The sequence below is a fragment of the Oryctolagus cuniculus genome, chromosome 7 (assembly GCF_964237555.1).
Source record: "Oryctolagus cuniculus chromosome 7, mOryCun1.1, whole genome shotgun sequence".
Classification (NCBI taxonomy): Eukaryota; Metazoa; Chordata; class Mammalia; order Lagomorpha; family Leporidae; genus Oryctolagus; species Oryctolagus cuniculus.
Genome location: NC_091438.1, coordinates 161400215 through 161426819, shown reverse-complemented (window position 1 = coordinate 161426819; position 26605 = coordinate 161400215). Strand labels below are relative to the sequence as shown.

The 26605-nt window shown below is 62.2% G+C and overlaps 1 protein-coding gene across 7 annotated transcripts in view; it reads right to left on the bottom strand.

Moving 5' to 3' along the window:
• The window catches only part of NPHP4 (nephrocystin 4), a 115150-nt gene that overhangs the window by 87028 nt on the left and 1517 nt on the right, over window positions 1-26605 (bottom strand). For 3 of the 7 annotated variants that reach the window (XM_070079390.1, XM_070079388.1, XM_070079389.1), the window contains exons 2-6: window positions 22151-22327; window positions 14848-15000; window positions 5761-5933; window positions 4866-4930; window positions 1219-1374 (exon numbers count right to left, since the gene is read on the bottom strand). In XM_070079390.1, the coding sequence (XP_069935491.1) occupies window positions 1219-1374; window positions 4866-4930; window positions 5761-5933; window positions 14848-15000; window positions 22151-22285 (682 nt within the window). In that variant the 5' untranslated portion in view covers window positions 22286-22327. Of the gene's footprint in view, window positions 1-1218; window positions 1375-4865; window positions 4931-5760; window positions 5934-9334; window positions 10015-14847; window positions 15001-22150; window positions 22328-25493; window positions 25939-26605 lie in introns of those variants that run through there. The other 4 variants (XM_070079392.1, XM_070079386.1, XM_070079387.1 and 1 more) reach the window with 4 other exon arrangements.

The following is a 26605-nucleotide window of genomic DNA, read 5'->3' as shown; positions in this document are numbered from 1 at the left end:
TGTTCCTCACCACTTCTCAGGGCGGCTGGACAGGGACCACACTGGTAGTGATGACTGCCATGGGCCCACCCGAGAAATTCACTAATTCAGATAACAACACGGGCACCATGCCCAGCCCAACACCCACACCAGCTCAGCAACCCCACTGACAGGTAACCCCCTGCACCCCAGCCCAGCGATGACACCGGGGTTGACCGCGAGTCTGGAGTGGAGTGGCTTCCTTCCTTCAGGGTCCCGGGCACTTGAGTCTAACAGCAAGCACATCGCTTCCCAGGCTCTCAGCCGTCCACGCCCAGTGCCAGGCCCGGCTCTTCCCTGAACCGAGCGACATGGACACAGCCTCTACTGGGGCCGGGAGCTCCCCGCGGGCGCCTGTGGGAAAGGCCGGTGGTCCCCACGCCCACCTCCACAGCCAGCCAGAGCAAAGGGCCCCACCCAGAAGCAGTGCACACCCCACAGCGTCCCCCAGCTGTGCAGGGGCCGACCCGAGGCCCCCCAGGAACCGACCTCTGAAAACCACACCAGAGCCCGAGGCCTTTCACCTAAATTTCAGTTTCCAAAAATCATCAAGTCGCACACGTGTGTTCACAGCAGCACCACCGCCCGAACCAAAAGGCAGGGGCAGCCGCAGTGTCCACGGAGGGAAGGGTGGACGGATCGACGGCCAGCTGGGTCCACACGATGGAGCCTCCAGGAGCCCAAGCCACCCACAGACGGACCCGGCACTGGCTCAGGGAAGTCACTTACAAAATGACTCGCGCTGTGTCCCCCGGCTGGGGGGAGGGGAGGGCACCTGCAGCAGCCACAGAGACGGGGGCTGGGGCTGCGGGAGCCGGGGAGGCAGGCGGGGGCAGCGCCTACACCAGAGTCCAGCCTGGGAAGCCGGAAGCCGTGCAGGTGAGGGCGCCGTTAAGTCCAGTGGGCGGACGTAATGCCACTGACCCGGCTGCCTGAAAGCGGTTAATGGTAAATTCTGCACCCGGCAGATTCTGCCTCAGCTAAGAACAGCCCAAGTCGCGGCTACCACAGCCCAGGGAACGGACGCCCAGCAGCGGCGGTCTCCCCGGCCGTGGTCAGACACCACCGAGGGGACGGAGTCGACCGAGGGAAGGGACCGTGTGCCCGACGGCCACCGCCAACGTCCCCTCCCCGGGGACCCCCTGCCAGAGCGGCCGTCTCTCTGGACCCGCCGGGTGGGGAAAGCAGAGCAGCCCTTACCCGTGTCCCCGTGCGCGGGGAGGAGGCCGGGGACGCGCTGCAGCCCAGACACCAGGAGGTTCTCGGGCAGGAGGTGGAGCGCCGGCTCCAGCGGCGGGTGCGGCTTCAGGCTGTACTGCAGGCCGCAGCTCTCCATCAGGGTCATGTGCTTGTTGTCTGGGGGAGAAAACACCAGCTGACGGCTGGGACCAGAGCACCGAGAAGCCGAGCGTCTCGGGAAGAAAGCCCAGACCGGACACGCAGCTCTCTGAAGACGGGAAAGGCTGCTAGCTCGGCCCCAGGAGGCAGAGCCCCGCCCGCAGGGGCGCTCCCTGGTCAAGTGTGATGAGAAGAGGTCGCTGCGCATCCTGGCTGACAAGCCCTCCGCCCGCCTCTCCCCGAGGGACGGGGGCAGGGGACGGGCGTGCGGCGCCTCCGTCACAGGCTCCGGAGTCACCTCAGGCACCACGTCCCTCAGGCCCCACACTGGTGCCAGACAGCACTGGAGGGCAGCTGGCGTCGGAGACAGAGCCCAGCCCTCAAAGCCAGACACAGCAGTGCCCGCACACAGGACAACAGGAAGCCACCCGTGAGCGAGACCCGGACACACAGGGAAGCAGCTTTGCCCTCCACCAGCCAAGGGTGGGGCAGGGCCCCCTGGGAGACGGAGACGGGCTCGGACCTGCAGCCCAGGGAGGGACAGGGTGCCCGGGGTGGAGGCAGCGGCGCCAACAGAGACAGGACTGCAGGGGAGCATCCCCAGGAAGCACAGGGCCTTCTCACGCCCACCAGCAGCCAGTCCTGCTCGGGCTTGGTTTCCTCCAGCGACAGGGACCTCACCATCTCCCGAGGCACACCAGGGCATCCCAGGCCAGTCTGGCCATTGAGGCTGCTAAGAGTGACATTCAGCTCACTCGTTTTCTGACTTTGTAAAGACAGAGCTGAGTGTGAACACGGTATTCATCACGGAGAGAAACCAACACAGACCGCAGACTTCACCCCAACTCTCCAAGATGGGGGCTGCCTGCTTTGAAACGAAAATGCCCCAGAAGGCTTTCCCACGTGGCCAGAGAGAGGAGACTGGCACGGGAAACAAGGAGGCAGAGCAGGCCCTGAGGGGGTGAGGGGGGATGAGGAGATGCAGCACGTGGGGGGGGAAGGAGACACAGCAGGCCCTGGGGGGGGTAAGGGGGGATGAGGAGATGCAGCATGTGGGGGGGGTGGGGAGGGATGAGGAGACACAACAGGCCCTGGGGGGGGGGAACGAGGCGACACAGCAGGCCCTGGGGGTGGGGGAAAATGAGGAGACAGAGCAGGCCCTGGGGGGTGAGGGGGGACAAGGAGACACAGCAGGCCCTGGGGAGTGAGGGGGGACGAGCTGACACAGCATGTGGGGGAGGTGGGGGGGGGGGGGGACGAGGAGACACAGCAGGCCCGGGGTCGGGAGGGGGACAAGGAGACACAGCAGGTCCTCAGGCCCTCACCCCACCACCACCAATCACCCTGGGGGCGTGGCTCCCACCTCTGTCCTGCTGAACACCTGAGTGTGCCCATGGAGGAGACTGCAAAACCAGGCAGCTGTGAAGAGGGGCACAGGAAACCCTCCCCCGGAGGGAAGCGGCAGCGTCAGACGAGGGTGAGAACAGCCTCGTACGTCTGCACCCCTGTCCATCTGTGTCCAGCCAAGGGCCCGGGAGGGACTGCAGGAACCCACGAGGGGCGGGGCTTTCACATGGTTCAGGTGGGAATTCACGGCCGTGTGGCTGCACCGCCATGCCCAGCACATTTCTGGAAATGCCGACTGGAGGGAGGAGCTGACACCCCCACGGCTGAGGCCCCTCACAGCCCCTGCACAGCCCAGAACACCCAAAAACTGCACACGCAACACACACGCCACAGTTCTCACATACACATGCACACATACAGTGTCCAAACACACATGCCCGGGCCAGCACTGTGGCATAGTGGGTAACCGGCATCCCATATGGGCGCCGGTTCAAGACCGAGCTGTCCCACATCCAATCCAGCTCTCTTCTGTGGCCTGGGAAAGCGGCAGAAGATGGCCCAAGTGCTTAGGCCCCTGCACCCACGTGGGAGACTCCTGGCTTCGAATTGGCCCAGCTCCAGCCATTGCGGTCATCTGGGGAGTGAACCAGCAGATGAAGACCTCTCTCTCTCTCTCTGCCCGCCTCTCTGTAACTCTACCTTTCAAATAAATAAATAAATCTTAAAAAAAAACACACATGCACAGTGTTCACACACACACACACAATGCCCAGTGTTCGCACAAATGGTGTTCAAACACACATGCCCGGTGTTCACATACATGCACACATGGTGTTCAAACACACGTGCCCAGTGTTCACACAGACACATGTGCACACACACACACCCAGTGTTCACACACACCCAGTGTTCACACACATGCCCAGTGTTCACACACACATGCACACACACACCTCCAGTGTTCACACACACACCCAGTGTTCACACACATGTGCACACTCCCAATGTGCACACACACTCCCAGTGTTCACACACGTGCACACACACCCAGTGTTCACACACACGTGCACACACGCCCAGTGTTCACATACACGTGCACACACTCCCAATGTGCACACACACGCTCCCAGTGTTCACACACGCGTGCACACACACGCCCAGTGTTCGCACACACGTGCACACACACAGTGTTCATACACACGTGCACACACTCCCAATGTGCACACACATGTGCACACACTCCCAATGTGCACACACACCCAGTGTTCACACACATGCACACACTCCCAGTGTTCACACACGCGTGCACACACACACCCAGTGTTCACACACATGCACATACACACTCCCAGTGTTCACACACACCCAGTGTTCACACACATCCAGTGTTCACACACGCGTGCACACACATGCACACACACCCAGTGTTCACACGCATGCACACACGTGCACACACACACACACCCTGGGCCTATGGGCACCGCGGGGGAAGAACTCGGGGCAGACAAGGGGCTCCATGCAGCCGCACAGTACCCAGGGCCAAGGTTCCTACCAGGACCACATTTCTGCCGGATCCTTCCCATCGACAGACCGTCACCAGCTCCGGTGTGGGGTGTCGGGCTGCCTCTGGCACAGGCCACACACAGCTCCCTGCTGGGGAGCCAGGCAGCACCCCCAGGGGCAGGCACAGGGGCCCCCACATCCTTCCCTCCGAATCCCTGGCAGGCGCCAGTCCCAGGCACAGCAGGAAGCCCCCCACCCTGCTGTGGGGCAGGTCCCTCTGCACCTTCCAGAAGACAAGAGTCTGGTGGGTTCTCCCACTGAACGCTCCACCTCGGGTCGGCACAGGAGGGGAAGCCCCCGCGGGGCTGGGGTGATGAGCGACCTCCCTGTTCAGGGCCTCACTGAGCACCTGGTGGCCAGTGACAGACGGCACTGTGGGGGGACAAGGAGGCCAGCTCCCCTTCCCAGGGCCACGTCCTCACTGGGCACTGTCCTCCTTCTGGGCTGGTGCACTCCAGTTCTTTAAGTTATGCCCGACTCCAAGTCCACGGTAAGTCTGCCCAAACCCATGAAATCAACGAGCCGAGCAGACGACTTCCGTGGAGAGCCAACAGCCCAGGGCTGGGCAGGAAAACTGCCGACAGGGGTGCTGGACTCACGTTCCACGGGGTCCTGGAGAAGCGGGTGCAGGAGGGCTCGGGGGCTGCCGTGGTAAAGCTTCAACCTGGAAAACAAGGCCAGGGACCATCACCCTCTGCACCCACACAGCCACCAGAGGCCAGGAGCGCCGGGGCCGGCACCCTCCCCCACTGCAGAACCCCAGGGAGCGCGGTGTGGGAGGAGCGTCTCGCCCCGGGGGTCTAGAAAGCCTGTGGTTGGCTCACTGCACACACGACACCGGGGGCAGAAGCCAGGGTGCTGCTAAACAGACACCCGCCAACGCAGAGTCCAGCCCCCACCACCGAAACCACCCAGCCCCAAGTGGCCGTGGCCGTGGGGCCAAGGCTGAGAAGCCCCGGTCCGGAGAGGGATGTGGGAGACAGGTCCCGGCTGGGAGGATCCAGTAGGAGCTGAGCCACCTCGGCACACCCAGCTCCTGAACAGGGCCCGGCACAGAGCAGGCGCTCAGCCAGTGTCTGTGGACAGCCCCTGCTCACTGGGTGCCTGTGGGTGACGAGCTCAGGGCCCAACACACAGCAGCCCCGTGAGCCGTGCACTGTGGTCATCCTCACACACAGAGGAGGGAACTCGGGACCAAAGGGCCGAATGACCTGCCTAGAACCGCCCAGGGACTCAGAGGCGGGGCGGGACTTCAGCCCACACCCAGCCACGCCCCCCCCGACACCTGGGACCGGAGCAGGTCCTCACTCAGGCTTGATGAGAAGTCGGGATGCAAAGCCAGCCACAGCCCAACGCAGGAAGCACCGGTCCCACAGCCCAAAGCAGGAAGCAGCCTGAGATGACAACCCAGGTGTCTGCTGTCACCAAGGATGAGCAGTAGCTTCGCCGCACAAGGACACCGGGAAACCCACGGGGTTCACAGCAGGAAGATACCGTTTGTCCTGGGAGGCGGCGCTGGGGGAGTCTGGCTTGTTGGTGAAGATCCGAAGGAGTCCAAACCCACACGACAGGGACTGCACGGCCCCGTCCCGTTTCTTGCCTTCGGCGACCACTTCTACCACAGCCACGATATTCGGGTGGTTCAAGGAGGTATGAAAATACAGGGGCTGCAAAACAGAAGTTGGAGGGTGGCCCGGCCGTGCACAGCCCGCTGGGGAGGAAGCAGAGTGTGGACGCAGGGCCCTCTCGCGCACAAAGCACCAGGACCGCACACCAGGACCGCGTCTCCCTGCCACGTGCCCTCCCATGGAAGGCCGCACCCTCCCCCAGGGTGCCAGGGGAGAGAACGAGACCCCCACAGCACCAAAAGCTGCCGCAGGAGCTTCTCACTCAGAGGAGCTGATGGTTGGGACGGCAGACTCTGCTCCCGGGGCAGGAGCCGCCCACCTCAGCCAACGCCCTGGCCTGGGCCCTCCGGGAACAAGGATCAGTGCAGCGAAGCCCCCTGCCCCAGGGGTGGGCGGCACCAGGCAGGACCCCACCTGCCAAGCCTCCCCCGACGCCCAGCACACGAAACTTCACAACGCGCCAGGACTCTGATGAGTGGCCATCGTGAATGAAGGCCCATCTGGACTAACTCTGTTTAATTTGCTTTTTAATTTATTTATTTCAGAGGCAGAGAGAAGGAAACAGAGACGAGACACACACAGCTCCTATCCACTGGTTCACTCCCTAAACGCCTGCAAATGCCATGGACAGAGCTGGGACAGGCCAAAGACAAGACCCAGAAAGTCATTCCAGGTCTCCCGAGGTGGGGCTGGGACCCGATGAGTTCAGCCACCCCCCGCCCCTCAAGGGTCTGCATTAGCAGGAAGTCCGATGGCCGGCGCCGCGGCTCACTAGGTTAATCCTCCGCCTAGCGGCGCCGGCACTCCGGGTTCTAGTCCCGGTCGGGGCACTGGATTCTGTCCCGGTTGCCCCTCTTCCAGGCCAGCCCTCCGCTGTGGCCAGGGAGTGCAGTGGAGGATGGCCCAGGTGCTTGGGCCCTGCACCCCATGGGAGACCAGGAAAAGCACCTGGCTCCTGGCTCCTGCCATCGGATCAGCGCGGTGCGCCGGCCGCGGCGGCCATTGGAGGGTGAACCAACGGCAAAGGAAGACCTTTCTCTCTGTCTCTCTCTCTCACTGTCCACTCTGCCTGTCAAAAAAAAAAAAAAAAGAAAAGAAAAAAAAAAGAAAAAAAAAAAAAAAAAAACAGGAAATCCGAGTCAGAAGCCAGAACCAGACATCAAACCCAGGTGCCCACCACGGGACACAGGCGGCGTACCCAGCATGCTTACTGCCAGGCTCGACTCCCTGTGTTGAGGAGGGATCCTTGGTGTCTCAGGTGCTAAGCAGTGATACCTAGTGCAGGGCCCAGTGAATTCCTTTTCCAACAAAATCACCTTGAGAGACCAGCGTTGCAGTGCAGCAGGTTAAGCTTGGAATGGCGGTTCAGGTCTCATCCAGCTCCCTGCTACCAGGCCCGGGAAAGCAGTAGAAGGTGGCCCACATGGAAGACCCAGACAGAGTTCCAGCCTCCTGGCTTCAATCTGGCCCAGCCCGGGCAGTTGTAGCCATTTAGGGACTGAACCAGCAGATGGAAGATTCTCTGTGTGTCTCTCCTTCTCTCTCTCTGTCACTCTTTCAAATAAATAAATATATTTAAAAGCACCTTGAAACATTTTCTTGACATATTTCGGGAGGCAGGCATTTGACACGGCCGGTGAGGCACCACTTGCAACACTCACGGCCAAACCGGAGTGCTGGGGTCAAGTCTCTGCTCTGCTCTCCACCCCAGCCTCCTGCTAACGCGCACCCTGGGAGGCGGGTGACGGCTCCAGTAGCTGGTCCCTGCCCCGCTGTGGGAGACCCGGATGGAGCTCCCAACTCCCGGCTTTGGGCTTGGCCCAACCCTCAATATTGCAGGCATGTTGGAGAATGAACCAGCAGATGGAAGGTCAACATCCCCCTCACCTCCCTCTCTTTCTCTCCCTCTCTCTCTCTCTCTGTGTGTGTGTGTGTGTATGTGTCATCTCTGTCTGTGTCTCTCTACCTGTCAAATAAAATAAACATTTTTAAGAGTGTATTTTTGGACCTAGGCCAAGCAGGCGGCACCCCCACTGATCCTGAAAGGTTTTCCACGCCCTAAATCAACACAGGCCCCTGACTCTGGACGGGAAGCGCAGGGAGACCCGGGGAGCAGGTCCACCGCACAGGTGGAAGGGCTGGAAGCAACTGCCCTCTGCCACCCCACTGACGTGAACGTGGTCGTTGTTTGAGCTCGGAGACAGAAACAGAGCCGCCGGCTGGGCCGGGCAGCCGACAGCGAGGGGCGTCCCCCAGGCTCTCGAAGGCCACACGGAACAGAGGCTCCGGACTCGGTGGCCCCAAACCCAGCGTCCAAGCTGGGGGCGAAACCTCTGAGAGAAGCCACCCGCGGAGACCAAGGCAGCCCCCGCGCAGGGCGGGGCCACGGGGGCTGTGACCGAAACCTGCAGGGACCCCCCCCACCCGTTAGCCAGCCGTGACCACGGTGTCACCGGGAGAAGCTTCCCTGTGATCACAGACTGTCAGCCGGCTAACAGAGAGACACATTAAAACATCAGCCCCGAGGTATAAATCGTGACTCTATTATCTCTTATTGCAAAATGATGAAATAATGACCACTTAGTGCTGACAAGTGGATGGACTAAGGGAGAGTTATGTTTCTGTTTCCAAGACTCAAGAACGCTTTCTAAAAAGCCCCACCCAAAGTCAAGTGTGTGGCCCTCTCACCTTCCGTGTTTAGGAACACGACTCACTTTCACTTTCGGCAGTGAGAACAAACATTGGCAACGCTGACACAAGCTCCAGGTCACCTTGGAAGGGCTCCACCGGAAGCCATGGGACCAGCGGCTCTGGGACGGCTACGGCCTCTCCCTCTGTCTACCCACAACCAGACAGAACCTCCTGCCACCAACAGAGCCCCAGAGCTGTGTCTCCTGTCCGACCGCGGCATCTAAAGCACCCAGCCGGAATGACAGGCGTCAGCCACGGGGAGCAAGGCGGACGGACAGGCGACGCCAGTTCAGACGGCTGTCTTGGGATCACTGCTGACGGGACACCGGCTCTGCCCAAACCCACCTGCGGACCCTCCAGCGTGGGGCCGGCCTCATGCTGCAGAGTGTACAGGGACCTAGAAAACACAGGGGCTCAGCACAACTCCAGACGGCGCTCGGAGCAGCGCCAGCGCCCACGCCCTCAGTATGCACACACCGACTGAATGCCAGCGCCACACGCGCTGACGGCACACGGACACTGTGTGATGAACTTTCAGTCAAGCCCAGCAAATCAGCTGCGGGAGGGGGCCCCGAGACAGGAGAGGTGGGCTCCCGGTCACCCCCACATCACCTCTCGCGTCTGCGTAGGACAAGCTTCCTCCCTGACGGGATAAACAGATTAATAAATCATGTAAACGCCCCTGTCCTAACGCCTTCATCTCCGAACACAGACAGCATTCCGCCTCGGGCCACGTTTCCATTTCTCACCCGCAGTGACAGGCCCGAAATTGGGCTCTGCGGCCGCCGTCTTCCTGAAGGGGCTGCTCCGCCTTCCCCGGCGGCCCGGCCATGTGACCTGCGACCTCTGACAGGCAGCCCTGCGACAACGCCGGGCCACAGGCCAGAGCAGCACTGAGCAGACTCAAACCAGCACCTTGCTGGTTCCGGAGGCATATACTTTCAGGGTGGCTGTGTGGCCTAGCAGTTAGGGCGCCCGCACAGTCCACAGCAGAGAGCCCGAGTTCAACTCCCAGCTGCAGCTCCTGTCCCAGCTCCCCGCCAACGCACGCCCTGGACGGCAGCACCAGGCGCTGTGCTCCTGCCATTCCCCCAGGAGACCCGGCTGAGCTCCTGGCCCCGCCTGAGCCCCAGCCCAGCCAGAGCCATGGCAGGCGTTTGGGGAGGGACCCAGGGATGGCAGCACTGGCTCCATCTCTCCCCTTCTCTGTGGCTCTCAAGTCAATAAATAAACGTCAACAAGGAAAGCGAGCCGTTAACGGACGACCTTCAGGAAGTCAAACAGCTCACAGAGCTGCATGCAGCGTCCACCCCCGGCTTGGCCTCTGTCCTGGCCCGGTCCATCCAACGCCGAACCGCACGAGTGTGCCGCACTCTGCCGAGCCAAACTCTCTGCTGGAAAACGCAAAGCCAGAAGCTTCTACGGCTGGGAAGGTGGGGGTCCCAGAGACGGGGACGGCTCCCCTCCGAGAGTCACCAGGCCCAGGAAGGCGGGGGTCCCAGAGACGGGGACGGCTCCCCTCCGAGAGTCACCAGGCCCAGGAAGGCGGGGGTCCCAGAGACGGGGACGGCTCCCCTCCGAGAGTCACCAGGCCCAGGAAGGCGGGGGTCCCAGAGACGGGGACAGCTCCCCTCCGAGAGTCACCAGGCCCAGGAAGGCGGGGGTCCCAGAGACGGGGACGGCTCCCCTCCGAGAGTCACCAGGCCCAGGAAGGCGGGGGGCCCAGAGACGGGGACGGCTCCCCTCCGAGAGTCACCAGGCCCAGGAAGGCGGGGTCCCAGAGACGGGGACGGCTCCCCCCCGAGAGTCACCAGGCCCAGGAAGGCACAGGTCCCAGAGACGGGGACGGCTCCCCCCCGAGAGTCACCAGGCCCAGGAAGGCGGGGATCCCAGAGACGGGGACGGCTCCTCCCCGAAAGTCACCAGGCCCAGGAAGGCGGGGGTCCCAGAGACGGGGACGGCTCCTCCCCGAAAGTCACCAGGCCCAGGAAGGCACAGGTCCCAGAGACGGGGACGGCTCCCCCCCGAGAGTCACCAGGCCCAGGAAGGCGGGGGTCCCAGAGACGGGGACGGCTCCCCTCTGAGAGTCACCAGGCCCAGGAAGGCGGGGGTCCCAGAGACGGGGACGGCTCCCCTCTGAGAGTCACCAGGCCCAGGAAGGCGGGGGTCACAGAGACAGGGACGGCTCCCCTCTGAGAGTCACCAGGCCCAGGAAGGCGGGGGTCCCAGAGACGGGGACGGCTCCCCTCCGAGAGTCACCGGGCCCAGGAAGGCGGGGGTCCCAGAGACGGGGACAGCTCCCCGGCGGGGGTCACCAGGCCCAGGAAGGCGGGGTCCCAGAGACGGGGATGGCTCCCCGGCGGGGGTCACCAGGCCTAGGAAGGCAGGGGTCCCAGAGACGGGGACAGCTCCCCTCTGAGAGCCACCAGGCCCAGGAAGGCGGGGGTCCCAGAGACGGGGACGGCTCCCCTCCGAGAGTCACCAGGCCCAGGAAGGCGGGGGTCCCAGAGACGGGGATGGCTCCCCTCCGAGAGTCACCAGGCCCAGGAAGGCGGGGGTCCCAGAGACGGGGATGGCTCCCCTCCGAGAGTCACCAGGCCCAGGAAGGCACAGGTCCCAGAGACGGGGACGGCTCCCCGGCGGGGGTCACCAGGCCCAGAGTGGCCGCTCTCAGCAGTGGCGCTCACTCATTTCCAGCTCTGGCTGCACCGCCATTGCGGCTGTGCCCGCCCTGCCCCAGCCCTGCGGCGGGGGGCTCCCGGCACCCCCAGAACCAGGCTGATGAATCAAGCCTTTGCAAGGGCTTGCAGGAGCCTCACTCGGGTGACACCGATGTTCCCCGACAGCGTCCACATTTAAAGGGGCGATCGCACCGCTCTCGTTACCCCGACAGATGAGAGCTGCCTAGGAGTCGCTTTCTCAGCCCGTCGGCCACGGCCCAGGGATGCTACCCAATTACCCGCGTCACTCGGCAGGGGCCGGTGATTTACCGATCACTGCAGCGACACGGGCCTCTGGGGCCCAGGGGAGGTATGGCTTAGCTGTGTACGGAGCACCCCACGACCCCTGCCCTGGGCTTAGCTGTGTACGGAGCACCCCACGACCCCTGCCCAGCACCCTGCCCAACATCAATAAAGGGGGATAAGCCCACCAGCAGCTGAGCCACGTAGTTAAGGAGTGGATCTAAGGGAGAGTCCATCTCAGAAAGGAAACGTGGAAGTGCGGTCCTGTGGCCGCCAGGATTATTTTTTCAAAGACTTTTTAGAGGGAGCCTGAGTTATTAACTGTCTCAGAGGAAGTGAAGGGCAATCCTTCTCCACCAGGGACGGTCTCGGAGGAGCACACGCACTCCGAGCTCAGAGCTGAGCGAGGTCTGGGGCCGCTCGCCTCTGGGCACCCCCATCCCCCAGCAGACCCCACAAGGGTGCAAAGCCTCATCAGTTACAGAAAGGAACACCCGGCTCAGGCGCAAAGAAAGGTGTGTGTGTGTGGAGCCTTCTGGGACCTTGCTGTTCGCAAGGTAGGACAGAGCACCATCTCCCAGGCTGTAAAGACACAGGCAGCTCGATGAAACCCCGGGCGAGGGTGCCGGACAGCCGGGGGCGCCGAACACGGTCCCCGCCCCCAGCAGCTCGCCAGCCTCAAATGAGGTCACTGCCCCAAGCCAGTGCCGCGGGTCAAGCTAGAAAAGTGTCTCCCTCAAGTCTCAGAACCACCTCTGCGGAGGGCAAAGGGTGTTTTCTCCCCGTTTCCACAGCAGCGTGGGCAGGGCCATCAATCGGCCGGGCGCTCTCACACAGCCACACCATCGTGTCTGAACGCCCACCCGCGGGACCCCTAGAGCCCCACCACACATGGGCACACCCGGAGCAGAGGGGAATTCTCCGCAGTCCCCTACACGGCAACAAACCACCTTCCCTGTCTCCTTAATGTCAAGGAGACACAGGAGGCGGCGGCTGGGCGGCCGGCAGGCCGGGTGCTCACTCCCGGGGCGCCACTGGCCTCTACTGCTCGCTGTGGGCATAGCAGCTGCACACAGCAGCCTGAAACGCCGGCTCCCTGCACCAACCCGCCTGCGTCCCACCTCGGTAACTTCTAGAAACTTCAAGCACTGTGCTCCACTGGGCCCCTCTCCTACCACTGCCCTCGACCTCAACAGAAGTCGGCCCAGGTGTCCCCTACGTGCAGCAGGGGCCAAAGCTGTTTCCGTCACTTAGACGTGAACCACGCATGAGAAGGCCACGGCACAGCTCCCGGGGTGGCAAAGCTGGAGGTGCGGACCCCTCGGCAGTGTGGCAGGGGACCCCCGACCTGCAGATCGGCTCTGACAACACGACCAGTGTTGTAGCCTGAGCATCAGGGCGGCAGAAGCCCGCCCCTTCCACCCAGGTCGCAAACACTGGTGCAGGGCGCAGGGCAGGTGTTGCACAGACCGGGCCGAAGCACTCACACGTGGACAGCTGTGACGAGCGGAAGCGAGGGAGGGACTCATCCCGGAGCCTCAGGGACAGAGCGGCCCCCTGCTGGTTTCAAAGCATAATCCCACCTCACTTCCAAAACTCAGACCACGGGGCCGTGTCGGGGACGTGCAGTCAGCGGGGCAAAGGGACAGGGGCTCACGGCACAGCGCTGCACTCCAACCTGCCCAGGCCTCACTGCCCAAGGCCCGCGCGCCCCCTTGTGAGGGGGGACGGGCTCCATCTCCACGCAGCTCGCCTCACTTTCCTCCACTTGAAATGGAGACAGAACACACAGCGCCACGGAGCCGACAAGCATGAAGTGACCTAGGCGCCACAGTGAAGGACAGCTCCCGTCACTGCACCGCCGTACTCACGGCACAAGCCTTCACACAGCACTGGCATCCTCCGGCCTCCCTCTGCACACGCGAGAAAGAGGAAGTCAAAGCAGCTGGCCCCAAGTGGCCGACCTGAGGGGCGGGGGCCGGCCAGCACCAAGACGGCCGCAGAAGGGTCGCTGCACCCGCCCACAGCAAGCGTGCACTCCCCCGGGCTCGCGAGCCGGGGGCCCCGTGAGAGGCGCCCACGCAAGCTGTTTGCCAGCGGCGCCGTCACACATTCTGAGCTCCTGGGACGTGCACCTGACCGGGGCCCCGCGTGACCTTCCTCACTCAGGCACCACCTTCCTCCACCACTCACGCCAAGACACGCACAAGCCCCACGCCGCGTGTGCAACGGCAGCAAGCTCACAGCCAGCTCAGTCACGGGTCAACCACGGTCAGAACAGGGCCCCTGCAGGAAAGGGGGCGCCCTGGACAGGGGGTGCCCGGAGCGATGTCTTGAAGGATGGCTGTGGTCACACAAGCTGTCCCAGCACCAGGCTCTCCCCAGTCAAGGTCACGTGTGAGGCAGCAGGCAGGCCTGGAGAGACCTCCACGGCAGAACTGGCCCACTCTGCCGGCCCCTGCGCTGCCGTGCTGGCCCCGCTCCCCACCCACCCCCCACAGCTGCCGGCTGCCCCGCCCCGCTGGGAGCATCCCCGTCTCTGCTCGCCCCAGGGCCTGCTTCCTTCCCACCCTGGGGGCCTGGCTGTGTGCCAGACCCTCCCTCACCACCCTGCCAAAGCAGGCCGCCTGTCCCTAGCAGGTCCCTACGGACTTTTCACAAGTTGGAATCCTTTGATCCCATGCTGGGCGTCACCCCACCAGGCTGCAGGCTCTGTTGGGTGGCACCATCATCCCCTGGCGCCCAACGTGATGGCCCCCCAGACAGCAGGCACGGACCACGATCGTGTGCGACCAGTGCTGCCACGTGGAGACAGAGCACGTGGAACACAGGGCGGCCGACGGAGCCCCCGGAGCAGGGACAGGTGACTCAACCAGGGCCAGCGCGGCCTGCCCCGTCTGGAGACGCAGGCCCAGGGGTGACTCCGCACTCTGCCACCTTCTACTCGGGCACACTGCTCGACTGAATCGCGTTTTCCCCACGGTAGAAACAGAAAACGGAAATGAAAGGCAGAACAGGAAGCAGATGCAATCGATGACTTCCTAAATTAATCCAAACCCCAGGTCCCCCCCTCACCTTCAGCCAGAGCTGTGCACCCACCCGGCTCCCGCGGGAGGTCCTGTCTGGGAACAGAGGCCCCCCCGCTAAGCCTACACTCAGCGAGTGCACCTGCCACCCGGCCACGTTCCGAGGGGTCTGAGGCGCGCTGGCCTTCTCTGGCCCTCCCTAGGCCACAGCCCAGGACCCGCGCTGCCCGCCTCCACCGCGGAGCTGCCCTGCCCGGCGTCGCGAGGCCTCACCTCATTGAAGACGACCCGGGACGGCTGCCTCGAGAGCTGCTTGGTCGGCTGCACGGAGCTCTTCCACGTCCTCCCGAAGAAGTGTCGGTAGGTGACATCAAAGAGAGACACTCGCAGATGGCACTCCACCTCCGACAGCACCTCCAGCAGCCCCTAGGAGACAGCAGGGAGCGGGCCCTGAGGAGTGCCGCCGTCACGAGCACCCGCAGCCACTGCTGGGTCACTCGGCATCCAGACCGAGTGCTCCGGCCGGAATCAGCAGCCCAGCTGCCTCCTGGGAACCCCATCTCGCCATGGCTCGCGGTGGGGTCTTTTTTAAAAAAATAAGTCTCTGCTTTTTCTTGTATTTATTTATTTATTTGAAAGGCAGAGTTACACAGAGAGAGAAGGAGAGGCAGAGAAAGAGAGAGAGGTCTTCCATCCGCTGGTTCACTCCCCAATTGGCTGCAACAGTCGGAGCTGTGCCGATCTGAAGCCAGGAGCCAAGAGCTTCTTCCGGGTGTCCCATGTGGGTGCAGGGGCCCAAGGACTTGGGCCATCCTCCACTGCTTTCCCAGGCCATGGCAGAGAGCTGGATCGGAAGTAGAGCAGCCGGGACTAGAACCAGCGCCCACACGGGATGCCGGCAGTGCAGGCGGTGGCTCTCCCTGCTACGCCACAGCGCCGGCCCCTCACAGTGGGGTTCTAAGTCAAAGTGCCTGGCCCTCCCCCAGCCAATGAGAGCACTGAAGTTGCCTGGAACAGACACAGACTCACGACTCGCACGGCCAACAAGACACGGGAGGTCAGGGCTGCAGACACAGGCACGCCTGCCAGCACGCAGGCCGACAGCCGCTGGCAGCCCCTGTGGAGCCGGGAGCAGAGAGAGAACACGCCCAGGCGGCATCACCCCAGACCCTGGACCAAACCGTGGGCCTGCGTGCTGCTGCGTTAATGAGCCGCTTCTGCTGTAAGCCACTGTGGACGATTTATCGTTTCTAAACAAATGAGTCCTTCCCGATACAACCAAAGACGCCGCATCCTCAAGTCGTCGGAGTCACCGTGGGACGGCGTTGGCAAAGGCAGGCAGCTCTCTGAGGACGGAGGAGACACGGCTACCACAGAGCACGAGGCGGCCCAAAACCAGAGGCAGGGACCGGATCCCAGGCTCACCGCCTCCACTGCCCGTCACGGCGACGCCAGCAGTGCGTGGGTACCGCCCGGGACACGGCTCTGCTTTGCTTCCATTCACTCGTGCAACAAACATCTGCCGCGTGTCTGCCAGGCACTGTTCAGGAACAAGACAAACTCCCGCCATCACGGGGCTTCCGAGAAAAGCCGGGCAAGGGACGAGGAACGAGGCGACAGTGCGGCTGAGAGCCCTGGGGGTCTGTGGCTGGAGAGCAGAAGCAGCCACGGAACCAAAGGTCCGGGGACAGAGGAGCCTGGTGCTGGGCGGTGCCTGAACCACACTCGCTAACTCCGCTCCCTCCTTACTTTCCGTAGTCTCCCGCTCCGGCAGCTGGGGCCTCACTGCCTGGTGACTGCCTCCCGGGCCAGCCTGAGAGAACTCTGACACGCAGACCAACTGGCCCACACCAGCCCCACCCACCGCACCCCGGCTCTCACTGCCCAGGAGACAGCACTCCTCCGATCACCCTGGGGCTAGGGGTGGGCCTGCCACGTCCTCCGCCTCACCCACCCTTCCTGCCAGGACCACAGGGAAGGCTTTGGCCCAGCCTGCCCCCTCGGCTTGGGACCTGCGAGTGACCAGCCTTCCAGCAGCGGCCGTCGGATCTGCTGGCCTCACTGTAAGATCCCAGAACGTTCGGAAAGAGGAGGCACACGCATCGAGGGGTGCGGGAGGGGCTCCCGGGGCATGATGGGAAGCTGGGCTTTTACAACCCAGATGGGACGAGGCCAGGCGAGCATCCCAGGCAGAAATGGCATGGCTGATTCGGGACCAGGGCTGGAGCAGGGGCCACGGCGCGGGCCACTGACAGCGGGCACGTGACTGTGACCCTGGTGGCTGCAGCGGAACGTGAGGCAGAGGCGGGAAGGCCTCGCTGTGTCCCCTCCCCCAGGTCCCCACTGACAGACGCCAGCACACTGTGTGTGTGCAAAAACAAGGCGGCACCGTGCACGGGGACAAGGAAGACGAGACCCAGTCCGTTTCAGTCGCCACTCAGGACCAGAGACCTCTGCCTGTGGCCTCGCCCCCACCGCGGCCACACTGCCCGCTCCCTGCTCCTCGCACCTGCCACGCAGTCCCACGCTCCCATCACGCCCGACAAGGCGGCCGCCAGCCAGCCCCATCCCCTGCCCGGCTTCACGTCCACGGCTGCCGCGGGAACTCTGAGAACGCCAGGGGGAATGCTGTTCCCTGCTCCAGTCCTTCAGCCCAGCGCCAGGCCACACACGTGTGGGTACTCGGCACGTACTGGGTCAGGCCAGGGCCCCGCCGCTCCTCCTCACCGTCTTCGAAGGCCTCCCCAGACACGAGCCATCGCTCACCAATCCCTACCGCTGGCCTGGACTTCTCCCCAGAACCTGAGTCTGACAACCTTCTCTGGGACCCCTCCCCACTCAGACAAGTTTCTAGGTGCAACTGCCCACCTGGACCCAGCACTGAGAAGACAGGCCACCGGGCAACCACCTGGGCACGCCAGTGAGGACCAAGTGAACCAAAACAGCCACCCCAAAGTACAACTCACGTCCATGGATTAAACAAAGAAAGTCAATGAGGGGCCGGCACAGTGGTGTAGCTGGTGAGGCCGCTGCCTGCAGTGCTGGCATCCCATATGGGCACCGGTTCAAGTCCCAGCTGCTCCTCTTCTGATCAAGCTCTTTGCTGTGGGCTGGGAAAGCAGTAGAAGATGCCCAAGTGGCTGGGCCCCTGCACCCGTATGGAAGACCTGGAAGAAGCTCCTGGCTCCTGGCTTCAGATCAGCCCAGCTCTAGCCTTTGTGGCCATTTGGGGAGTGAACCAGCAGACGGAAGACCTCTCTGTCTGTCTGTCTGTCTGTCTCTCTCTCTCTCTCTCTGCCTCTCCTCGCTCTGTGTAACTCTGCCTTTCAAATAAATAAATAAATCTTAAAAAAAAAAAAAAGCAAGCCAGTGGAGCAGTTAAAAGAAACATGGTAAAAAAAATAAATAAATAAAGTGCCCCAAGCACAGAACAAACGTGCTGCGTTCTCAGCCCAACCCTTCACAGGGAGGTCTGCCACCCTGCACGGCAATCTACGCTCAACACAGCAAACCCACACACACCCGCCAGACCATCTCGATCACGTTTTCCTTACATCGATTTCTATTTATCTGAAAGTCTGAGTTACAGACAAAGAGGGAGCGCCAGAGAGAAAGAGAGAGGTCTTCCATCCGCTGGTTCACTCCCCAGATGGCCACAACAGCAGAACTGCACCAATCTGAAGCCAGGAACCAGGAGCTTCTTCCAGGTCTCCCATGTGGGTGCAGGGGCCCAAGGACTTGGGCCATCTTCTACTGCTTTCTCAGGTGCATTAGCAGGGAGCTGGATCAGAAGTGGAGCAGCAGGGACATGACCAGTACCCACATGATGCCGGTGTCGCAGGCAGCAGCTTTACCCGCTACGCCACAGCACCGGCCCCTTTAACATTTATTTCCAACTTCATCTCTTTTTAAATGCTGTTTTTGATGCAGAACCAACTTTGTGTCTCTGTGATAAGCCTCACTTGAGCCTAACATACTATCCTTCAAACATAGTGCTGGATGAGAGGGCGACAGCTAAGGACTTCTGCCTCAGTACCCACGAGGGCTGTCAGTCTGCACGCACCTGCAGTGCCCTGGTCCTGGAACAGTGAGTCTGGGGGTGCTCTCTCCCTGCCTCCTACAATCGCTTATCTAGAAAGAGTCTTACTCGAGGGTGTCCGCCCTGGCGATTGAGACACCAGTGGGGACCGACGGCTTGGTCCTGGCTCCAGCTTCCTGCTGGGGCACATCCTGGCAGGCAGCTTAATAGCTGCAATGGCTGGGCCCCTACCACCCACGTGGGAGTGTGTTCCCAGCTCTCGGCAGGCAGCCGGGCCCTGCTGTGGCCACTGTGGGCATCCGTGGCCAGGAGTTCTCTGTGCCTGCCAGATGACCATACAAAAGTGGGAAGAATTAATCTTCCTGTACCCTTGGTGAAAGTCAACCTGGGAGACGCAGCGACGCTTTCCTGTGTTTCCTTCTCGTGATCAGCCTCGCCGGGGCCTACGGCTTTTACTGCTCATCTCAGAGAACCGCTTCTGGCTGTGTCGGTTTTCCTATTGCTTGTCTTTCACTTGAGTGACTCCTGCTCAGACACTTACCACTTCCTCTGCTCTGTGGACCTGGCATCTGATTTGTCCTGTTTCTCCAGGCTTTAAGGGAGCAGAGGTCACTGACTTCACATCTTCCTTCTGAACACAAAGAGGACGTGGACAGCTGTGGATGTCGCAGGGAGACGGCAGCAGTCACCCCCACAGGCAGATTCCAGTAAGTTCCTGAATTACTTGCTCCAACTATTTTCTGGTCTCCGGGTGAATTCCTCTTCGCCCCTGGCTATCCAGCTCCCTATCAGTGCTCACCCTGGGAGGCAGCTGGTGACGGCTCCAGGGCTTGAGTGAACACTCAGGCTCAGTTCTGAGCTCCTGGCTGCGGCCTGGCCCCGCCCTGGCTGTTACGGGCATTCAGGATGTGAACCAACAGATAGAAAATCCTTCTGTGTGTCTCTCTCACTTTTCAAGTAAAAATAAATAAAAATTTTAGAAAATAAAGTGTACCCGGGCCAGCACTGTGGTATACCAGTTACAGCCGGTAAAGCCGCTGTCTGCAGTGCCGGCATCCCATATGGGTGCCTGTTCGCGTCCCGGCTGCTCTACTTCCGATCCAGCTCTCTGCTGTGGCCTGGGAAAGCAGTGGAAGATGGGCCAAGTCCTTGGGCCCCTGCACCCATGTGGGAGACCGGAAGAAGCTCCTGGCTCCTGGCTTCGGATCAGCACAGTTCTGGCTTTTGTGGCCAACTGGGGAGTGAACCAGTAGATGGAAGATCTCTCTCTATCTCTGTCTCTCTCTCTGTCTCTTCCCCTCCCTTCCTCCCTCCCTCCCTCTTTCTGCCTCTGCCTCTCTGTAACACTGCCTTCCAAATAAATAAATAAATCTTTTAAAAAAAAAAAAAAGAAAAGAAAAGAAAGAAGAAAGCATACCTTTTTGTAAGCAACGTATAATTAAGTCCTTTTCTTTTTTTTTTTTTTTTTTTTTTGACAGGCAGAGTGGACAATGAGAGAGAGAGAGAGAGAGAGAAAGGTCTTCCTTTGCCGTTGGTTCACCCTCCAATGGCCGCTGCGGCCGGCGCATACGCGCTGATCCAAAGCCAGGAGCCAGGTGCTTCTCCTGGTCTCCCATGGGGTGCAGGGCCCAAGCACCTGGGCCATCCTCCACTGCACTCGCTGGCCACAGCAGAGAGCTGGCCTGGAAGAGGGGCAACTGGGACAGAATCCGGCGCCCCGACCGGGACTAGAACCCGGTGTGCCGGCGCCGCAAGGCGGAGGATTAGCCTAGTGAGCTGCGGCGCCGGCCCATAATTAAGTCTTACATGATCATTTTTAATATACGACTTAGAATCGGGAATTCCGCTTGTAGGAATTATTCTAGATATATGTGTACACAGGAAATATATGATGTAAATGAGGTTATTCATGGCGGCAGTGTGTGTAATAGAAAAGTCTAAATGTTCATCCTTGCTACAAAATGCTGGTTCATACAAAGAAATACTCATTCTTGAGAAAGAATCACAGTGGTCATCACATTATATGGAAAACCTATAAGATATATGGATAAGAATTTTAAAAAAGCAAAGTAGAGAACACACTACTCACCTTTGACAAAAGGAAAACTTCCACAAGCACAAACGCATTTACAAACGGGTTTGCCTGGAAATACTGGGGAAGGGGCCGGCGCTGCGGCGCAGTCAGTCAGACATCCGCCTGCAGTGCCGACTCCCATGTGGGTGCAGGCTGGAGTCCCGGCTGCTCCACTTCTGATCCAGCTCTCTGCCACGGCCTGGGAAAGCAGTGGAAGATGGCCCAAGTCCTTGGGCCCCTGCACCCATGGGAGAGACCTGGGAAGAAGCTCCTGGCTCCTGGCTGCAGATTGGCACAGCTCTGGCTGTTGGGGCCATCTGGGGAGTGAACCAGCGGATGGAAGCCCTCTCTCCCTCTCTCTCTCTCTGCCTCTCTGTAACTCTGCCTTTCAAAGAAGGAAGGAAGGGAGGGAGGGAGGGAGGGAAGGGGAGAGGGAGGGAGGAAGGATGGACCCACTATGCCCCTCCACGGGCTGTCCGTCACATGGGCGTGCTGTGGATGGCCCCACAGAAACCCTGGCTTGTCCAGCAGGTCCCCCAGCTGCAGGGCACGTGTGGAGGTGCGGCCATCAGGGCATGGGCCTGAGCGCAGAAAAGGCCACGGGGGCACCAAGCACAGGGCCCAACGGCCACAGAGTGGCCGGGTACACAGGGCCTGACAGCCACAGAGCTGCCGGGAGCACACGGGCCCTGACGGCCACAGACAGAGCTGCCAGGATGCCCGGGCCCTGACCGGCCACAGAGCGGCCGGGATGCCCGGGCCCTGACAGCCCACAGAGCGGCCGGGATGCCCGGGCCCTGACCGGCCGCAGACAGAGCAGCCAGGATGCCCGGGCCCTGACAGCCCTCCCGGGCCCTGACAGCCCACAGAGCGGCCGGGATGCCCGGGCCCTGACAGCCCACAGAGCGGCCAGGATGCCCGGGCCCTGACAGCCCACAGAGCGGCCGGGATGCCCGGGCCCTGACAGCCCACAGAGCGGCCGGGATGCCCGGGCCCTGACAGCCCACAGAGCGGCCGGGATGCCCGGGCCCTGACAGCCCTCCCGGGCCCTGACAGCCCACAGAGCGGCCAGGATGCCCAGGCCCTGACAGCCCACAGAGCGGCCGGGATGCCCGGGCCTGCCTGCAGCAGTCCAAACTGCCGGGCTGCAAGCAGGCCAGGCTGAGCCACGCGCAAGGCCGCCTCTTGCAAACCTGGCGCAGGGACAACCAGGAGATCAGATCACTGCCCCTGGTTTCTTCACTGCTCCACCAGGGACAGAAGAAAGCCTCACCCAGCGTCAGAAGTGCTGACCAAGCCGCTGAAGGCGGCCTGCTCTTTGCTGATGGGCCACTTTGCCTCTGAACGCTGCCGAGCCCAAGGTAATGGGTGTTGTGGTTAAGACCCAAGTAAATCAGCGAGAATCAATACATTAACTGGCACCCTCGGCCCGGCCACCGGCAGTCAGGGGCAAGCGTCGTTACCTGTCTGATGAGCGGCCCGTCGAGCCACTTCAGGACACACTGGAACGCCGTGGACTCCCTCACCGGCTGGCGTGCTCTCTGCGGGTGGGGGGGCACAAGCACGTTGTGGGCAAAGACCTCGTGCCAGTCCCGCATTCCGGCGGCGAGGATCCCCGGGTGCCTCCAGGATGCCTGCACCTTGGCACACAAAGGGAAGGCGGACGTAAGGGCCACGCACCAGAGCCACGCGGTTTCCTGTCACCGATCGGCCCCAAAGCCGTCGCCACACTCCGCAATCCCCAGCGCAGTCGCCGCACAGCTGGCTGGCACCATTTGGCCAACGTGCCCATCTCGCGGCAGAGAGCCCGCCACGCCGCGCCTGGCCCTGGTGACGCAGGGGCAGGGCTGCGCTGACAGGCCGAGCACGCAGGAGGACGCCGGGCCTGGGGGAGAGGGCAGCTGACCTCCAGGCCTCGTGCGGGGCAGTCCTGGGAGGGGGCCGGGAGGGAGACTCAATCAAGGCCATGAAAGGCGCGTCTCAGGGCTTGTGCTGCCGTTCAGAGGGAAATCCGGCTCTCAGAGCACACGGTCAGCAGCCTGGAGCTGCCGGGGACCACCCTGGGAGAAGCCACTCGAGACATTAAAAAAAATAGCTAGTGGGGGACAGGCAGCAGTGCCAGAGCCCCTCGGCAGCCTGGTGCGTTACGGCGTCATCCGACCCCGCCGGGCCACGGGCGGACCTGAAGCTCCTCTAGGCTTCCTTCCGGCTGACACAGAACCACAGCCCTGACTCCGCACTCCACACTCCGTAGGCAAGGAGGGAAGGCCGCGGGCTAGGTCTCCTGAGAACAGTGCAGTCGCCAAACCCAGGGCTCCAACAAGACCCCGCAGAGCTTCCCTGAGGTCAAAACTAGGTTCCTGCAACCGGCAGACTGGTCTTCTCCATGGTGCCGACACCCAGGCTGCCGGAGCGAAGGCCGCGGTGCCGGCCCTGCGGGAGCTGCGGCACAGCCAGAGGCAGGCGGTCACCACGCTCGTCACCACCCAGGGCAAGGGACAGCGGCACCACGGCCACGCTGCAGAAACCACCAGCGTCCGCCACGCACACACTTCGGGCCGCCGTCAGCCAGGGCGGCCCCCTGTGCCTCTGAGGCTTTGGATCAAAACCTCCGCTCTTCCCATCCATCGGCGGCATTGCTCCTAGGAAGAGTGACCGAGGGACAAGCCACTGCCCGTCCGACTGGGCAGATGCTTTCTCAAAACTGGACCAAGTGCGCTTGTCACTTCAAGGCAAACGACCGTAGTAAGGGTGGAGCTCCCCGGCCAAGAGCAGGACTGGGGACAGGTGCACCTCCACAGCCTGGCAGCTTCGTCCTTCGAGGCTTTGCTGATGCGACGGACAGTGACACGCGCTGTGACCCTCTGAGACTGCACCGGCGAGTGCGTCAATGTTTGGAAGCTCTGCGGAACTCAGCGAGCCACGATCCTCCAAATGAACAACGCGGACGGTACAACATCCCGCAAGAGTGAAAGATCCGCCCCCGAGCAAGGCGGGCCAGAGCGGGGGACGTTTACCGACCCAGCGGGCAGGACTCCACTCTGGAACAAATCTTTCAGATGGGGGGGCCGGTGTTGGCATCAGACTAAGCCCCGCGTGTGATGCCGGAGACACACCCCATGTCACGGTGCTGGTTCAAGTCCCAGCTGCACCACTTCCTACCCAGCTGCCTGGCAGCACATGGCCCAGAGACGGGGCTCCTACCACCCACGTGGGAGACCCAGGTGGAATTGCTGGCTCCTGGCTTCAACCGGGCCCGGCCCCAACTGCTGTGGGCATTTGGGGAGTGAACCAGCAGAGAGAAGATGATCTCTGTCACTTTCCCTTTCAAATAAATAAAAATATTTAATAAGAAAAAAAGTGCGAGGGGCTGTTTCAACAGGCCACACTCCCCGTGCTCACGGCGGCACCGGGGCACACAGGATATGACTACAGGCCCGGGATGCTCCCCTGAACGCCAGGGCTGGGTCCAGCCCACACCTCAGTGCAGCCCTGGGGTGCAGAGCCAGCCTGTTGGCGTGTGATGGGCACGCAGGGCTGGTTTACCTCCGCGGTCACCTGTGTCTGCTCAGCACCCACTAGGGAAGGGCTGCCCCCTGTCCCGGCCCGGGGCCTGCAGCGACTGGTTCAGAGAGAAGCACCTCTGACCCACACTCGGCCGCAGTCTTCCCCGGGAGACCCCAAGCCAGGCTGTCTCCCTACGAGGCCCGGAGCACGGGGGGCCAGCCTGACGGGCATCGCGGGAGCCCCTGAAGGCCCCTGGGGCTGCTTTCTCCTTTGATCCCAGTGCGTGGTGGGCTGCAGATGCCCCAGCGCTGTCCGATCCTGCTCCTGGAACCGGGGACACACAGCCCGGCTGACGGGTGGAGGTGCGGACACCATTGCTGATAAGGACTTTGAGGTGGGCGGTTTGCCGGGGTGGTCCGGCAGCCTGGCGGACGCCCAAGGGTCCTCACGGGAGCCAGGCAGGAGGGGCCCCAGGCAGCCAGGAGACAGGGAAGCAGGGGGCTCTGAGCTGGAGCCGCAGGCCAGGGGCTGCAGGCCGCCTGGAGCCCAGAGGGGAGCAGCGCTGGCCACACCTCGACCCCGGACTTCCAACCCCCAGCCGGGCAAAGAACACGTCTGTGCTGCTTTTAAGCTATCAGGTCTGTGGTATTTTGTTACAGCAGCTACAGGAAACCTACCCGGCTGCCCCTTCCTGTAGGCAGAGGAGCCAGACCACCACCCAGCTGGAGGGCCGCCTCCCCCAGGAGGGCTTCCAGGCTGCTCCCGGGGGTGCATGCCTGGGCTCGCGTGGCTGCTGAACGTCCCCTGGTCACAGCACCTGTCACAGGTCTGGTTGGACCTGCACCCCGGCCAGCGCCTTGAGGAAGGCAGCCGTACTCCCGTGCCTTGGTATCCAGCTCGTCAGCACAGCTCAAAATCACGCTGAACCGCCGGTAACGCTCACCCGGTGCCGCTTCTTCCCAGTGGCTTGCAGTGCGGACGTGAGAAGGGCGGACACACAGGACGCGCGCTGGACGGACATGAACGGGGTCTCAGGGGGAGCCTCCCCACCAGGGTCGCCCTCTGCAGACGCCCAGGCCCTCCGCCCTGACCCCGGGTCCCCGGCCTGTCCTGTGCCACACATGGCCAGCAGAACACGCGGGTGCCAGGCTGCCCTCGCGGGCCATGCCATGACCTCCAGCGCCCCCGCCTCTCCAGCTCCCCTTCTGTATGGAGAAGCAGCCGATCTGAAAGATCCCGCCTCCCACAGCAGTCGTGAGGCCGGGAGGTGGCGGGTGACACCTGGGAGGGAGGCCTCACCTTCAGGCGTCCACTCCGAGAGGCCTCCTCGGAGGCTCCTCCCGGCCCAACCCACACTCTGTCACAGAAGTGTCCCCTGTGGGACCGGGAGCTCCAGGAGGTCAGCAAACACTGGTTAATGAGGATGCCCAGGGGCCGGCGCTGTGGCGTGGTGGGGACAGCCTCCGCCTGCAGAACTGGCATCCCATATGGGCGCCGGTTCAAGTCCCGGTTGCTCCACGTCTGATCCACCTCCCTGCTAACGGCCTGGGAAAGCAGTAGAAGACGGTCCAAGTGCTAGGGCCCTGCACCCACGCAGGACACCCAGAGGAAGCTCCTGGTTCCTGGCTTTGGCCTGGCCCAGATCCGGCATTTTGCAGCTATTTGGGAAGGGAACCAGAGAATGGAAGATCTTCCTCTCCCCTCTCGTTCTTTCTCTGTATCTCCGCCTTTCAAATAAATAGATCTTAAAAAAAAAAAAAAAAAAAAAAAAAAAAAAAAAGAAAGATAGATAGATAGATAGATGTCCTGGAACAAGAGCAGAAGCACCTCTGGGGCCCAAAGGACAGAGAGCAAACCCAAAGCAGGCGCTCCCGGGGGAAACAGGCAGGAAGCGCCGGCCACCCAGCCACACGGCCACTTCATCGCCCCAGCAACTCCGCACGCTCAGCACCACCACAGCCCCCAACGCACAGAGGAAAACCGGCCAAAAGCCAGCCCCCGCGGGAGTGAGGTCAGAGCCAGGGAGGCTCAGGTCAGTTGGCTGAAGCCCCGCGGCCGGAGGGCCCCACAGAAAGGGGCTCCAGCCTTGGTGAGGACCATGTGCACAGAGACCACCTGAGCTTCGGGGACCGGCCCTGCACAGCGACCCAGAAAGCCGCAGCGAACGCAGGGGGCCCCCACGTTCCGCCTCCCCCCTGGGCGCAGGGGGACCCTTGGACCCTTGCGAAGTCCTCCAGAGGCCAACTGGGCAGAGCCGGGCAGCAGCGGGGCTGGCTGGTCGGCGCGTGGAGGTGAAGGCCACAGGGGCCCCGAGCAGAGTCTCGTGGACAACCCTAGGGCCCGCAGGAGCCGGACAGTCGGACGCGAGCCCTCGGGCTCCGCCGGCAAAGGATGCACACGGAGAGGCCTGA